This window comes from Azolla caroliniana, unplaced genomic scaffold (genome assembly GCF_043228905.1).
Source record: "Azolla caroliniana isolate FFs.n. ecotype wild unplaced genomic scaffold, voAzoCaro1.0.p SCAF_11, whole genome shotgun sequence".
Classification (NCBI taxonomy): domain Eukaryota; kingdom Viridiplantae; phylum Streptophyta; class Polypodiopsida; order Salviniales; family Salviniaceae; genus Azolla; species Azolla caroliniana.
In genome coordinates this window covers 16,753,843-16,769,858 of record NW_028230446.1, presented here as the reverse complement: position 1 = coordinate 16,769,858, position 16,016 = coordinate 16,753,843, and the positions used below count along the sequence as shown (strand labels likewise).

Below are 16,016 nucleotides of genomic sequence, written 5' to 3'. Positions count from 1 at the left end.
TAGTTAATCCAAAAGTATGGTATTTATCATTCTTCGAGGGTGCTTTTCTTACGAGAATGATTGAAAACATTCGCGAATGCATACATCCATACCCATTCTCTTTCTTTCCTCATAACAATAATACAATACATTACAATACCAACAAACTGCCCTTTTGCCATGTTTCATATTTTGGGAAACAATATATAACATGGATCAGCCCCAATAATATCGCTTGCTACGAAGATGGCCCGCTATAAGACCACTTCTACACACATTGGAGGATGGATTCATCATCAAGCCACCTTCTATATGGACATACCATCTATCCTATGCGTTGCGCCGTGTGTGTGATAGGGCAGTTGCGAACTTCGTCACATCAGTTATAGATTGAGTCGGGCAAATATCTATACACACGAATACCTCTAGACGAAAGAATCTGCCAATTGTGTCATCAAGGAGTGGAATCCGAAGAACTACTATGTTTGTCACTGTAGTGTCTTTTATGAAATTGGAGGCAGATACCATTGCCTCTTTAAACAAGGCTTTGGCCCGCTACGTAAGGTAATGGATATATGAGGACCAACGGTGCCTAGGACTTTTCTTGCTAGAGCTGAAAGAGACATCAGGAAAAGTTGTTGAAGAATACAGCCACACAAGCTCATCCACAAAGAACAATCACAACTTTCTTTAGCCCCATTACTCCTGCTAATGCTACAAGTCAATCAAGGGATACACGAATGGGCTCCCAACCAGAACATAACAAAGGGATTACAATTGATCGGGCAATAGCAATTTGTCATGCAAGTAGGCCCCAACCCCATGGACGGCCTCCTCAACACCCTTGTCATCGAAAGATAAAGGCCATTATCTCCCACCATCGCAAGTGCTTCTCTCGCTTCAAAGACCTCTCCATTTTGGATCGACCTATGCTAGAGATCTTTCGAAGGCAAAAATTGCAATATATCTAACTTAAAAATCTCACATGTGCAAAAAACCAAATTCCCTTGTCTATTTATTGTTTATCTTATATACTCTTATATTTCCAGAGTAATACTTATTTTAATTTGATTTGTTGTTCTCAAAGACAAGACAACACTTAAGATGTAATCTCTTGTTTGGTCTTATAGGCCATTTTGGCCTCTTAAAAGACGTTAATATATATTTCTTCTTTCTTCTCTCTCTCTCTCTCTCTCATGATCTAACACACATTCTAGAATAAGGAATCTAGTAGACAATTTCATATTGGAAACAGGCCAAAGGAACCAAATTTCATTAAGAGTTTGCACCTTGTATTTCATGCCATGCTTGTATCAAGAACCTACATATTTCAGAGTAATTTGAATTGTTCATTTCTATCTTCAATTTGTATCCCAAGTGTACACCTACATATATTCATGCCCACAGTTGAGGGCTATACAGCATGGGATGTGAAAAAGTTCATTCAATTATTCAATTTCTTTTACATAATGCACTCACATCCATGTATAAAACCAGTGACTTCATGATTCAACCATAATTAACTCCAACATTGTTTAGTTAAACCACTATCTGTCTTAGGGACACATGCATTCTATTTACTTGAGCATAGGTGTTTGTCGCCTTCACAAAATATACCGAGTCATAGGTATCTACACCCTCTGCCACGGGCAGAGACGAATCTCTCCTGTAACACCTTTTTTTATCACCCATTGCAACAAGCCGACATTATTCAGACATCTGTGAAAAACACTAAAAATCATAGAGATACACATCCACTGCATTTGAATGAAACTCTTAAGATATAATTTTCCTTATTTTCATAGAACACTTGGAATTTCTCCAGTCTGTTTGCAGATGGATAGATACAAAGCTAACGCTTGCCTCTTCGTAAAAAACACACATATTCATTCTCTAGACTAAAAAATTATGATTCCGACCCACAAAAATATTGGCAAGGCAAGGTATTGCTTGAGGCTGAGGCGAGTATACCCTTTTTAGCTCTCTAATGACCTGATAATCTTTCAGGTGGTTCATACAGAGGAACATTCTCATAGGATTGATTGACACCAGTGCTTGTATATGGTTGCTGCCCAAGGAGAGATGGTACACTTGGTAGTGTGTAATCTCTACTCCTGTCGGTATTTCCCTGGAGAATAAAAAAAAGCCCACGAATTAAAGAGGATTTCAACAAAACCTGAAACGCAATAACTAAGTGCTAAAATGGACAAAACTACTGTGCCTGCTTCAAATTTATATTTTGCCTATTTTAACACCTATTCTATTCAGAGCTAGATAAGGTGTTAAAATATTTATGACCATCGTGGTGAAAGTATCAGAAATGAAAAAAAAACAGTCACCTTCACATTTAGATCTGTATGGCGTGAGTATGATATATGGAGCTTGCAGTAGCCACCTTCATATATGCAATGGCCTTCTAATGCTTCTTTTGCTGCAACTGCAGTCGCAATATCTTTCCAGGGCACCACAGAATACATTATGCTATGTCAAAATACATCAAAAGCTTCATAACCAACAAGAAACACAGGGTCTGAAACCTACCATCATATTGAACCAAAGCTTGCAGCCCAGCATTCTTCTCGAACATTGCAATTTTCTGCACAGTTCCAAATGCAGCGAAAATCTGCTACCACAGTTGTTAGAAAAAAAAATGTACCAAGTTGAGTGCATGATAAAAAGGAAACCAAACCATATCTCTCAACCAACCGTTTGCAATACTTCGATTGTCACATCATATTGCATGTTCTCTATAGATGCAAGAAGCACATTACTTTCTGCCTCTTTCTTCTTTCCATCTGGCCCTACAACAAACTACAGAAGCCAAACAATAACATAACATTCAATAGAAGGAAGAAGAAAACATGATATCAATTCATCAGGAAATTTGCATGCTTCAGATTTAAGTAGAAAATCATCATCATGATTTCAGATCTATTTATGCATAATATATTGCATTACTTACTAATGCTATGCATGCCATAATATGAGCCACTCAATATATTACAATGTACTATGCACATCTATTGCATTCATTGTAATGCCACAAATGCCATCATATGGGCTACCCAAAATATTCATACCTACAATCAGTATGACTCTGAAATGGAAATATAAATGAATGATAATTATTGTAATTACAACCAATAGCAAACTAACTTCTCAATCACTACCTGGCTTCCATCTATAGCTGAAGGTGTCAAGGGTAAAAGGGGATTTGTGTAATCTCTGCATAGATTAAATTTCAATAATTATAACATGAAGGTAAATTGAGCATTGGGATACACATAATACTATAGCATTGCAATCCCATACCTGCTTCTGTGGCTTTGGAATTTTACATTTAGATCAGTATGTGCAGAGAACGAAATTCGAAGGCTGCAAGACCCAACATGATCTGGTAATAAATACCTGAAACCAGATACACAATATTTACTTAATTGCCCATTCAAATATAGCTAGTTAACATAATAAGCATCGGATTGTAGTTACCTCGGTATACTTCTGCCATCCAACGCTGACCTTGCCCCTGAAGCTGTATCTGCATCAGAAAATTGAACAAGCGCCTGCACAATACATTAATATCAGAAATCAAACCGTCATATCCATTCTAATATTAACATTTACTTGAGATACATATGTGCACATCCTTAACCAACCAAAAGCACAGTGCAAGACACTCCTAGGTGCAGAAAAAGATGCATCTATGTTCAATAGGTCTACGTGTGGAGTATTATGATTACTTTTACTTCATCTTATGGTTTTCTTGTTGGGGTTGAGTGTTGGTCTCTAATCTCTCTACTTGTTAATGAAGAATATTTAACCTGATTACTTTACATAGACTGGCACCATAACACACCAAATGCATGAAGAAAATGCCACCTGAAATCCTGCAGTCTTCTCAAAAGTTGCGATTTTGTGTACGAAGCCAAATGCTGAAAAGACCTGAAGAAGAAAAACTGAGGGTTTGGAAACTTGGTTTTACTAAAAAAGGTTAGGTTTAAATAAACATGCATGGAGTATACGCATGTGACACAAAATGTGGACATGAACGAAAGGGGTTAAAACCAGCCAAAACTAAAAAAGAAACACACTTAGCTAGATAATCTATAGTCTTATATTTAAGTGTAGTGAATATTGACATTAATAAACAACAATCTCAGCCCTCAAGCTTATCAATGGAAGAGTATGGTTAAGAAAGGGGGGATGAAACAAACACATGTGCGCTTTCTCCCACATAGTAGTAGTCTGCCAATCTCGCCTTTAGAATGAATCTGTTGATCCATATTCTCAAGTATAACATCATTTTTGTGCATAAAGCTGAAATTCACAACACAATCCAGATCAAAAAAAAATTCCAAGCCTTCTCATTTTTAATATATATGCCATGGATGAGGATGGGTGGGCTTGCAAACAATTTACCACTTCCAGGCGATCATATATTACACAGCTCTAAACAAATCTGCATTGTTGGTCTTCTGGGCTCAAATTGCCCTGTTTTGATTTGATTAATAGATTGATGGATAAGACCAGGACAAAAAGTTATAAAATCTGAAACTCACCAAGTGCAAGACATCAATGCTGACATCACCAGCCTCTACACCCTCAATAGTGACCAAAAGAACATTACTCGCAATGTCCCCCATGCTCTTATTGTTCACAATTTCTTGCCTGTTCGAGTACTGAATATAGACAGTCTTTCCTCGTACCTGGGCTGGCTCCGATGATGATGCATAATAAGAAACCATCGCTATGGCTTGATTTTGATCACACTGGACACAGAAATACAACACATTATTTGGCAGAAATACATAAATCATAAAGAAAACGATATGCCATTCAACCTTAAATAATCCAAAAATATAATATAAAACCAATCTATGCGTGAAACACTTTAAAACCTTAAGCTTCTCTGCAGCAACATGACTAGAACCAATTGATGCTTAGAAGCCATTGGCATAATCAAAGCAAATGCATGTGACAACAAAACGAAGCAATCATTCATATTAAGAAGAACTCCAAACGAATCAATTGCTTGAAACCAGAAGAAAAGAGTGGACAAAAAGGTCCAATTTTGAGGTTATATGCAAGCATCAATTAACAATACATTGTAAACAAGTTGCATTGCCAATTTACATTGGTGTGTGTATGTATCTATATTTAAACATATACACGAGGATGCACACACTTATTACACAATTCAGGTTGTAACAAGATTAATTGCAAAAACACTGGGTGTGTGTATGTATCTACATTTACACATTGTAAACAAGTTGCATTGCAAAAACACTGGGTGTGTGTGTGTGCCTATATTTACATATACATGAGGATGTACACATTTAATTCCACAATTCAACATATATATATATATATATACAAGTGGTACAAATATAGAATTGAACTCCAAAAGGCTTGATGACTAAACATGAAATAACCCAAGAGGAAGTCAATAATGAATACACACAAACAAATACTGATATGTACATACGAATTCCACAAAGGCTTGATTGCGATTGGTTCCCACGCAGCATTTAGTGTTGATGATTCGACCAAAAGGCTTGCAAAGCTCGATGAGTTCTTCTTCACTGCATTCCCATGGCAAATTACGAAGATGCAACACCTTTGATGGTGTCTGAGTATACCTAAACTGAGTCTGACCCCCACCATATGAACTCATATCTTTATTATTTGCACGGAGGACAGAACAGAGCAGAAGAAATCCTTCTTCTTCTTCTATGTTCCGAGAATAAGACAGCTCAAAAGAACAACCTGCGTGTAGATACAAACCCTAAAAAAAAGGAAAGGGATAGACAGGAAAAGAGGAGAGGTTACAGAGACAGAAGAGACTTACCTTGCCAAACCCTAGGCAGCAGAACAGAGAAACCCTAGCTTTCTTTCACATTTCACTCAGTGGACTGCAGTGAGTGAGTGAGTGAGTGAGTGAGTGAGTGTGTGTGTGAGAGAGAGTGAGAGAGAGAGAGAGAGAGAGAAAGCAAGAGTGGAGAGGGGAAGAAGAAGAACCGAATTTGTTTTTGTTGCTACGCTCTCTATCGGCAGCGTTAGAAAGCCCTCGATTAGAGCTTCGTAACGAGGTATAGCAAGTTAAATTTGGTGGTCTGTACAAGAAACAACGATAGAAATAAGGAATCTTGTGGTTTCGGCATCCACATACTTAACACACATTGCAGATCTTCTATTGCCTTCATCATCTTCGACCTCTTCAATCGAGTGAGTTCTGGTTGTATCTCTTGTTCATGGAAAATTGTTTTTATCTCGGATCGATATCACCTCAAGAATAATAGATATAAACATGAATTCCTCACAAATTGTGGGGGACATCGATATGGAAACAATTGATCCAAAAAAGAGTAATGTGATGATTGAATGTAATTGTGAAAGGGAAGACATTGGAAGCTCTAAGAGGTTTAAGCGTATTGAAGAAATTAATGAGAAAAAATTGACATATGCGAAAGTAATACATGTAGATGAGGTTGACAAGGATCATTGTAATTGGGATAAATTATGGGGAATTGCTAATACCTTGTTGTCTGATATTGTGGAAGAAAATGAAAATGAAGCAAAAGAATGCATTGATGAAGATGTGCATGATGTAGAAGTTGATGCTAAGGCAGTGTTGCAATCTTTTGATGTATTCTATGATCGTGCGGTTATATTAGTTTTTACCGAGAAACTCCCATACATTAATTGGATTAAACAATGGTTGAACACAATTGTGTCACCAAATTGTGTTCAAAATATATATGCAAGACCACGAGGATTTTATGATGTAGTCTTTCGTTCACCGGAACATCGAAGTGCATTGTTGGCTAAAGTTCCTACGTTTTTTGATAAACGGTTGGTGCATGTAATGCAGTGATCCCCCACTGTGGACTATCATGCTTTGTTAAAACAAGAATGCCATTGTAAGCATGCTTTTTTATGGCCACTTTTACCAAAGTTGATGAGTCAAATGGGTAAAGTGTTGGTATCTCCACATGCAAATGCTACAAATAAGTGCAAATTTTGTGTGTTATGGGATACAAGTCGTAAGAGGCCAAGATGGGTGCGTATGAACACACTTGGTATGAAAAGACTTTGTTTAAAATTGAAGTGGGAGACATTTGCAGGTCTTTGTTTTGGATGTGGTGAATGGGGTCACTTTATGGTAGAATGCCATCATAGTTGTCCTTCAACTATAGAGGTTCCTAATGAAGGGAATGGTAAGGAAGGAGTTGGGAGAGATGTTGGTGGGTCAGATACTGTGGTTGTTATGAATAAAGGAACATCATCTAGAGCAGGTTATAAAGAGGGTTCAGTTCAAGGTTTGGACCCTAAGAATAAGGGAACTCAATCTATGGATATGGAAAAACAAAGTTTGGTGGTTATAGATAAGGGGGAAAAACCGTTGGATAGAACTAGTAGTGATGTTGTTGTTGAAAAGGATTGGCATCAGGTTAAGGGCAAGTCAAAGGGGAAATCAATGAATATGAAACGTAATAATTGGCCCACTACTCGTGATACTACTTGGAAAGGAAATTCAGGAACTAGGGAGGCTCCTCGAAAAGTTCCTTGGCAAAGACAATTTAGGGATAAGGGATGGCCCCTTCATCTTCAATTTGATTCATTGGGACGGGTTGTAAATTCATCGAATTCTCGAGGTTTTCATCAAATGAGAGAACCTAAACAAAAGATTTTGATAGACAACCCTAAGGATGTAGTGCATGAAAATCCATATGCAGCTTTGGAGCATGCTTTGACTAGTTTCATGACATCGGTTGCTCTAAAGGAGCAAGTGCACCCATAACATTGTTGATTGAATGAAAGTGGTAACATGGAATGTGAGAGGGACATGTTCTCCTCATAAGAAGTATATATTATGGGAAACTTTGTTAAGTAAAGAATGGGATGTATTATATGCAGTTGAGCATAAGTGTCATTAGTTAGCAGGATCCACAATTCATTTACGTGGATATTCATCATTCTATCCAGGACATATTAATAATCATTATTTATGTGTGGTATTAATCATGCGGGATAAATATTATCCTCAAGTGGTGCATAATGTTCCATATGGTCGGCTTTGGTTCTAGAAATCACTTTTTTGGCGAGGTTGTGTGGGTGGTTAGGATTTATGCTCCTAACCAAGCCACTCAACATATTGCATTATGGGGCTCACTCCTTCACACCCTATGTGTGGGTCGTCCAGGATTACTTATGGGTGATTTTAACATGTGTGTTGATGCATCTCAATCTACGTCTGAACATTTAATCATGGATGATCCTGAGCAACTTGCTTGGGATTCATTGGCTATGGAGGTTTTGAAGTTGGATGTTTGGACATGGTTGCATGGGAATGATCCAAGTTTTACTTTCCAATCCGCTCAACATAGACAAACATGGAGTCGGTTAGATAGAATGCATGTGATGCACAATGATTCTTTTTTAACAACATCACTTTGTATGAAAGTTCTACAAGATGTAGGAACTTCATATCACTTTCCTATTTGTTTGGAGATTTGTAATCATGCAATTGACATGTATAAATCCTTACTTGGAAAGCCTCCATTACACTTTAACTCTTCTCTTTTGCTTCAACCTCACTTTGATTCTCTCATGGAGCAAATTTTGGTAAATTTTTCACAAAAAGTGAATCTTAAAGGAGTTAAAGCATGGGATATCACGTTACGAAACATTAAGATCATTCATCGTATGTATGGAGTAACTAATGCTCAACGAATAAGAGGTCTTCTTCGAAAATTCTCACAAGTTCTCTCCAGGTGTAATGCATTATTGATACATGCACCATTAGATGAGGAGCTTTTGGATATCCAAAGTCAATTGCATGTTATTATTTCTCAGTTGCAATGCCAAAGTTATCGTTATGTGAAGATGCGACAACTGAGGGATGGGCTCATAGATAATCAATGTCAATCTCATTTGTTTTTCCAAGCGTTACATCCTACTTATGCTCGATTTAATGTGGTACATGTGAATAAAGGGGATTAATGGATAGAGGATCCTACTACAATAATTGACATATGTGTTCATTTCTTTAAGGAGTTGATTGCTAGCCCACAATTGTTAATGACAAATGAGGTGAGTAGAGCACGTCATGAGTTTTATGATGTGGTTGGATGTATTGTGCATGACCTCATTAGTCATGAATTGGATTCGGATTTCACTGAGGATGAGGTGGACAAAGTTTTAATGCATCGTCCTAGTGGTAAGAGCCCTGGTTGGGATGACTTCACAAATGAAGTTTTTAAGCGGTATTCGAACATTTTAAAGGGGCCCTTAACTTTGATGTTTCAACATTCTTGGGATTCTAGTCGTATGCCTCAAGCTTGGAAGGTTGGTCTAATTAAATTAGTTCCAAAGATGGCATCTCCTGAGTCATTTCATCAATGGAGACCTATTTCTTTGATGGGGGGGTTGTATAAGATATTTACAAAGGTCTTGGCAAATAGATTACAAAAGTATTTGCCAAAGTTGATACATCCCGCCCAATATGGTTTTATTGCAAATAGGAATATATTGCATAATGTGTTGAATGTGCAAATGACCATGGCTTATGCTCGAAACACTCATCAATAATTGTATGGAACCAATTTGCATTGGCTTCCGGATTACATATTAATTGGAGGAAGTCTAGTCTCATATCATGTACTAAAAGGGATTTGGAATGTTTAGGATGGCAAGGATCCGTGGTGAAGAAAGGCTCTATTTTTCGACACTTGGGTTATCCATTAGGAACGAATGTTACAAATGGTCAATTGATTGAATGGATGTCTAATAAGTTGAGGGATAAGTTCATGTATTGGAAGTCACAATCTTGGCCATTTCATGTACGCTTAAAGGTTGTGCAATGTATTATGGAACCCATGATATTATATTACTTGCCATTGTTGCCATGGACAAAGAAGGCTTTGCATTCTATTTTGCAACCTCTTCGATATTTGTTGTGGAAGAAGAGGGATAAGATGGGAAGCACTTGGGTTGTGTGGAATCATCTGGCAACCCTTAAGCGCTTGGGGGAACTGGAATATTGAACTTATCCAAGCATATGATGGCTCGTAGATTTTCATTATTACAAGACATGTGTTCAAACTCACAACCATGGATATCTATTGTTCAATATTTCGTAGAGAACAAGGGTTTAACACATGGGAGGACAACGATTAAGGCTTCATGGTGGCAATTACTGAATGGATGTATTTCACTTAGGATTTCGTGCTCTACATGTGTTCAACACTTGGTTATATCATGGCAAGAAGCATAGAAAATCTTAGAATAAAGATTATGCTAGAATATTCTAGAATGTTCTAGATAATAGAGCACTCTCGAATATTCTTGAACATTCTAGAACATAGAGTACTCTAGAATACTTTATGATATTCTATATAGTTTATAAATTCTTTACATATAAATATATCATTACAATGGTTAAGAACTCGACACAAATATAACAAGGTTGTGGGTTCGATTCCTTGTAAACCCAAATTGTATGTTAGTGTCATCATGACAGGAATTGTTGTTGGCACTATCTTCGTGTCTTCGGTTTTGCTCCTACCGATCGCCACTATTGCGTGCTGACCCACCTCGTCCTCCACGCCCATGGGGCTGATCCACCTCCGTCTACAACATTTAGTTGTTTGATTGGTCTACAACATTTAGTTGTTTGATTGAGTGGTCCTCGACCCACTCACGTGGTTTTCTTAGATTGTAGGTCAAAGAAGGACAATGGTTTCTCCCAGGTGCAAATTGCCGTTCGGATTGGTTCGTACCGTTGTGCTAGACCACCAAGGCAAATATGGACCATCTCGCCTTCGTCCACTGTCACATTGATGGAACTGAGTGCGTTGCAGATCTCCCTATCATGTTGGTGTAGTAAGTGACCGACATGTCCTGTTGCCATATACTATTCAACTCTTGTCGGAGCTATAACTTTTGAGCTATGGTACTTGTGACGAAATTATTCTAGAGATTTTCCCAGGCCTCTTTTGACGTTTTTGCATCCCTAATGTAGCCAAGCATCTGGTCATGCACACAACACGTGAGACAATACAACACTTTGCTCACTCCTTGCTCCCATGCCGGGAAGTCCTTGTGTGTTGAATCCGGCGCTCCTTCATTTGCTCCTTCCACGTAGCTCTAGTATCCATGCCCCAACAAGTACTGGTACATTTTATACGACCAAGACGCATAGTTGCTCCGATCGAGCTTTTTTGTTGGAAGCGAGCTCGTCGTGCTTCTCTCCATATCTTCCTTCTTGTTCTTTATTGGGTTTTAGGGTTTGTTTGTGAGTGTCACTCATTGGCAATAGAGGATTCTCAACCCTCGCGCTCTGATACCATGTAAAAGTTAATATGCGGAAGCTAAGATAAACTGGCTCAACCAGATAACAACAGTAAAACAAGAATGAAGGTTTAATGGGAGCTTAAGAATACAGAGTACACGGGAGAGACAGAAAGAGCATAATAACATAAACTCTATTCAAAATAGTTACACTCTTTAAATACAAATGTCCTACAAAACACTTTTTATACAAGTCCATAAAAGGACTGACAGAAATATAGACAAGTACTTCAATGCTCATATGAGCGAATGACACTAACTTCGAGGGATATGCCTTCGTATTAGGCGCATTGTACGCCTCTTAGGGTATACTGGTTACAATCTGATCTGTCTCTCCGATCAGGCTTCTAGTTCCGGGTACCGATCTTGATACCTATCCGGTTCTCCGTTCCGGTTACCAATCCGGCTCTGGCTTATTTTGCTCATCCGGATCCAATCGAGGTTGTCAGCTCAACACATGTAAACACATGCATACCCTAACCCTATTGTACGTATGCATATGAATACATATACATAATACGTACGTTCGTACGTCTACGTATATTATATGTATACATATATTGTACGTATATGTAGATAGACATACGGAGGGAAGGAAGCATTTTTGTTTTCAGAGAGAGCGAAACAAAAAGAGAGGGAAAACACAGAGAGAGAGAGAGGAAGAAGAAGACAGGGCAGAGCGAGCGAGCGAGCAACGCCGACAGCAGAAAGCAGAAAGAATACAAAGAAGAAGAAGAAGCAGATAACGCAGAGAATTTCGACAGAAGAACGAGATTACGCAGACGGAAGAAAGAAAACGCAGAAGAAAAAGAAAAAGGAAAAGAAATCTTCCTCTCTCCTGACCTCCCCCGCTCTTTTTTTTTCTTTTTTCTTTTTTTGTTCCCTCCTGCTACGAATTTCTGTTCAATTGCCGGCGCGCTACTTTAAGAAGGAGCTCCGTGTAGGGGTGCGAGGAAATATGGAAGAGAACGGCGTTGTGATACAGGCGATGGAGATGGAGATGGGTCTCGATGAAGGGGCAACCGAAATGGCTTCTAGGAACGGGAGGAAACGGCAACGGAAAGAGCCGTCCACCCCCACACTCGACAGGCCTTCCAGAGAGCGCAGATCCGTTGACCGTTTTGTTGCTTCTGCAGAGAAGGAAGTCAAAGAATTTAAGATAGAGAAGGTATGCGCGGAACATTTATCTCTCAAAGGTATATGTAGGTTTCACTTCAGTATGTAATAGGTTATTTATTAAAGACATGGATCCTAATTATGTGATGGTATTCTATCTCTCAAAGGTATATGTAGGTTTCATTTCAGTATGTAATATAGGTCACTTCATCAAAGTTACACGATGCATAATGTATTCCTATTAATTTGAGGTATATAGAGAAGATGGAGAGCTGTAGGATTCATTTTATTTCGGCTAAAATTCCACATTTTCCCATGTTTTCTGCAGGGTTCTGGTACACCCCTTAAGGATATCCCTAATGGTAAGATGTTATTGCTGTAAGAACACACCTATGAATCCCTTCAATTGTTGTGAGAATGCCCATCTTTTTATTAATATATGAGATTTGTGGCATTACTTCTCTACTTTTTAAGTATAGTTTCTATCCTTGTGCACACTACAAGAGTTTCTTGCCATCTCGCAGTGGTGTATAAACTTTCGAAGCGGAAGGGAAGCGATGAAGTCGTGCAGTTACTTCACAGGGTTCTGTTTGCAAAACCCGCGAAGGTATACTATTTTTTTCGCATGATTCACTGATTGATTCTGAACTGAGATGTGAAAGGAGCTAGAATATTTGTTACAAAAGCATTGAATCTCTGTATTAGGGATGCAATTGGTTTTACCAATTTTCTTGCCTGACATGTAATAGTTGGAATTTTTGTTACAGAAACATCAAAATCATTGTTTTAGGGGTGCAGTTGGTTTTATCAACTTTATTGCCTGATAAGCAGTAGTTATTCACATCTAGAATTTTTGTTACAAAAGCATTGAAATCTCTGTGTTGGAGATGCAATTGCTTTTACCAACTTTCTAGCGTGACAAGTAGTAGTTATTCACACTTAATATACTTGCTCATCAATCATAACATACATTTTGTTAGTGGGATCTTATAAATCTTATAATAGTGTGATGTCTGAAGGTATGATAGTGCAATGTGCTTCTGTTGTGTTTTCATATAGGGAAATTGCATACTGCAGCTGGATATCATTCTTAAATTAAGTGATTATAAACATAGATTTTGTAACTGCTATCATTATATGATGTGATCAATTGCTTATCTCTCAGTCATGTACATTGTGAATTTTAGTTTTTATATGTCTACACTGTGGTCACAGCTCACTTTTTTTTGCAGTCTCATGTTGCGAAAGGCAACATTCTGCAATTTTCTGGCTATGTGTGGTGTGCAAATGAGGTATGTAGAGGGTTTAGTATTGCAAATTCCATCATATAACTTTGGGTTTATTCTCCTAATCAGAAGATACACCCCTTTGATAATGTTATTTAGGAAAAGGAGAAGGCGAAGGTCAAGGAAAAGCTAGAGAAGTGTGTGAAAGAAAACCTTATACAAATGAGTGAACTTTTAGATATGAATATTTCCAAGTCAAGCAAGAAGGTGAGGTGCTTTGTAAATTGTCTTCACTTTTCCATATGAACAGTTTATGACACCGTTGTTTGATTTCTCAGGAGGATGCGGTTGTCAAACTGCTAGATTTTTTAGAGTCTCCTCACCAGACAACTGACAAGCTTATCGAAGAGAAAGTCAAGGTTTGCTTAACCTATATTTTTCTAATAAGAAACAGTCTGAAGATATAAAGGAGCTGTTTTTGACTTATTGAATTGGCTTATCTCTTAGGACTCCAAGATGAAGAAGATTAAGAGAAAGCTTGCAAAAGAAAAGAAGAAAACATCACGAAAAACTCCACAAAAAGTACGTCTTTATCTTCCCATTATCCAAGAGGACTTACTTTGATCAAAGTATGTATTCATATTGTTGTGGGAAAAATGATTGTGTACAGAGACAAAAGAAGGACTCTAAAGCAGAAAGTGATAATAATAGTTCGGATGAAGAAGTGGATGCTGATAGTAGTACTGATAACAAGGATAATATAGAAGCAGATGTCGAGTCTGAAGATAACAGTGAGGATGATGATTATGATATTGAATCTAAAGGTTCCAAAAAGAGAAGGAATTCTGCTAAGAGCTCTACAAGGAAGTTAAAGCACCCAAATGATGATGAAGGTACAATGAAAGTTGCATCCAAAAAAAGGGATGCGACTTCAAAAGCCAATCATGGCGAACTGTTGTTTATTATTTAGCTTTATGAGCCTTTTCTTGGCAGATAGTGAATAATGGGGTATTTCCCATATTTCCCTATTTGATAGTTTGAAAATGTAATGATCTAATTGATGATATAATCTCCTTCCATCAGGTAAGGTACCAAATGTGGAGGCTGAACCCAGTGATGAGGAATTGCAAGTGGTGATACGGGAACTTCTGAAGAATGCAGACTTTACTAAGGTATGAATTATAAGCAGTCTTTCTAGAGCTTTGTATGTTTTCAATGCTGTTTATGTCCTAACGGAGGCTTTGATGGCCTTGTAGGTGACATTTTCTGACATTCTGAAGCAGCTTGGTATGTTATTCCACCTTGATAAGTTGATCCTCTGTTAAAAACCATACCTTAAACATGGAAAAAATCTAATATTCTCTTTGCAGGTAAAAAATTTGGGCTTGAAGTTTTCAGCAATAAGGCACATGTCAAAGCTCTAATACAGGCTGAGATAGCCGTGTTGGCAGAAGGCAGTGATGAAGACAGCGAGAATGAGGATAATGGAAATATGGAGAAAGAGAACGATGGTGAATGTGAGGATGGTAGAATTATACAGGAAGTTAGTGAAGGTGAAGGAGGCAACGATGATGGTGGAAGTGAGGGTGATCAAATTGAAGAACGTAATAAAGGTGAGAATGATGGCAGTGATATTGAGAACAATGGTGGCAAAGACAATGCTCATGTTTCAACTGAGAAAGATACTGATGATGATGGTGGTGGTGATGGTGTTATGGATGACATTGAATGTAATGAGAATGCAGACACTGAAGCTTGATCTATGGAAAAATGACTGTAGTACTGGTTTTGTAGATAGCAAAACAGAGACTAAAGGTGGCTGGTCCGCAACAATGAAATTTGTAGCAAATGTTGTACAATGATTTTATTAGTGAAAGATCCCATTCCTTCCCCACTTTATAAACCTGAAACTTTGTATGGCATTGCAAAGAGAGCGAGATTCTGCAGTGATCAAGTTTACTTCATGGAAAGAGCCTCTCTAGTTGTTAGGTAGATCCCCACCCCCAACTGTTGATCAGTGGACAAATGGATATTATCCTTGGTTAGAAAATGGGAGATCCAATTAAAAGCTATTTCATCACATTATGATTTTTATGTTGGCATCATCAATCATTGCTTATTATCTCAATGGCATGATTTGCATCATCAATTGTTGTTTATCGTCTCAATGGCATGCATTTGAAATCCTTTTGATCCATTGTTTTTATGGTTCGAGTGTTCTATTTTATGTGATCAATTCATTGTGTGTTTACTGCGGGGTTTATTTGAGCTGCTGTGTGAACTTATGTCCCATCTTAAATATCTTCACAGGTTTGCAGTAGATTTACAAGGAATTGGCAACTT

General features: G+C 37.9%; 2 protein-coding genes across 3 annotated transcripts; one reads left to right on the top strand and one right to left on the bottom strand.

Moving 5' to 3' along the window:
- Positions 1-1,790: 1,790 nt before the first annotated feature.
- LOC147858111 (polypyrimidine tract-binding protein homolog 1-like) lies at positions 1,791-5,951 on the bottom strand. 2 transcript variants are annotated; one of them, XM_087327171.1, is made up of 11 exons: positions 4,539-4,678; positions 4,399-4,470; positions 4,194-4,296; positions 3,859-3,921; positions 3,469-3,542; positions 3,292-3,387; positions 3,150-3,204; positions 2,686-2,790; positions 2,521-2,602; positions 2,319-2,431; positions 1,791-2,107 (listed from the first exon to the last, which is right to left on the bottom strand). In XM_087327171.1, exons 2-11 carry the CDS (start codon positions 4,413-4,415, stop codon positions 1,964-1,966), a joined length of 852 nt encoding a protein of 283 aa, XP_087183297.1. In that variant the 5' UTR covers positions 4,416-4,470; positions 4,539-4,678; the 3' UTR covers positions 1,791-1,963. The 2 variants fall into 2 exon arrangements, with proteins under 2 accessions (XP_087183297.1, XP_087183296.1); XM_087327170.1 differs by lacking the exons at positions 4,194-4,296; positions 4,399-4,470 and adding exons at positions 5,465-5,745; positions 5,828-5,951 and having other exon boundaries at positions 1,793-2,107; positions 4,539-4,748.
- A 6,279-nt stretch (positions 5,952-12,230) lies between these two features.
- LOC147858110 (uncharacterized) lies at positions 12,231-15,753 on the top strand. Its single transcript, XM_087327917.1, has 11 exons — positions 12,231-12,499; positions 12,776-12,809; positions 12,972-13,054; positions 13,680-13,739; positions 13,833-13,940; positions 14,012-14,092; positions 14,181-14,255; positions 14,344-14,566; positions 14,757-14,845; positions 14,930-14,960; positions 15,044-15,753. The coding sequence occupies exons 1-11, from the start codon at positions 12,290-12,292 to the stop codon at positions 15,430-15,432; spliced, it is 1,383 nt and encodes a 460-aa protein (XP_087184043.1). The 5' UTR covers positions 12,231-12,289; the 3' UTR covers positions 15,433-15,753.
- The last annotated feature ends 263 nt before the right edge of the window (positions 15,754-16,016 follow it).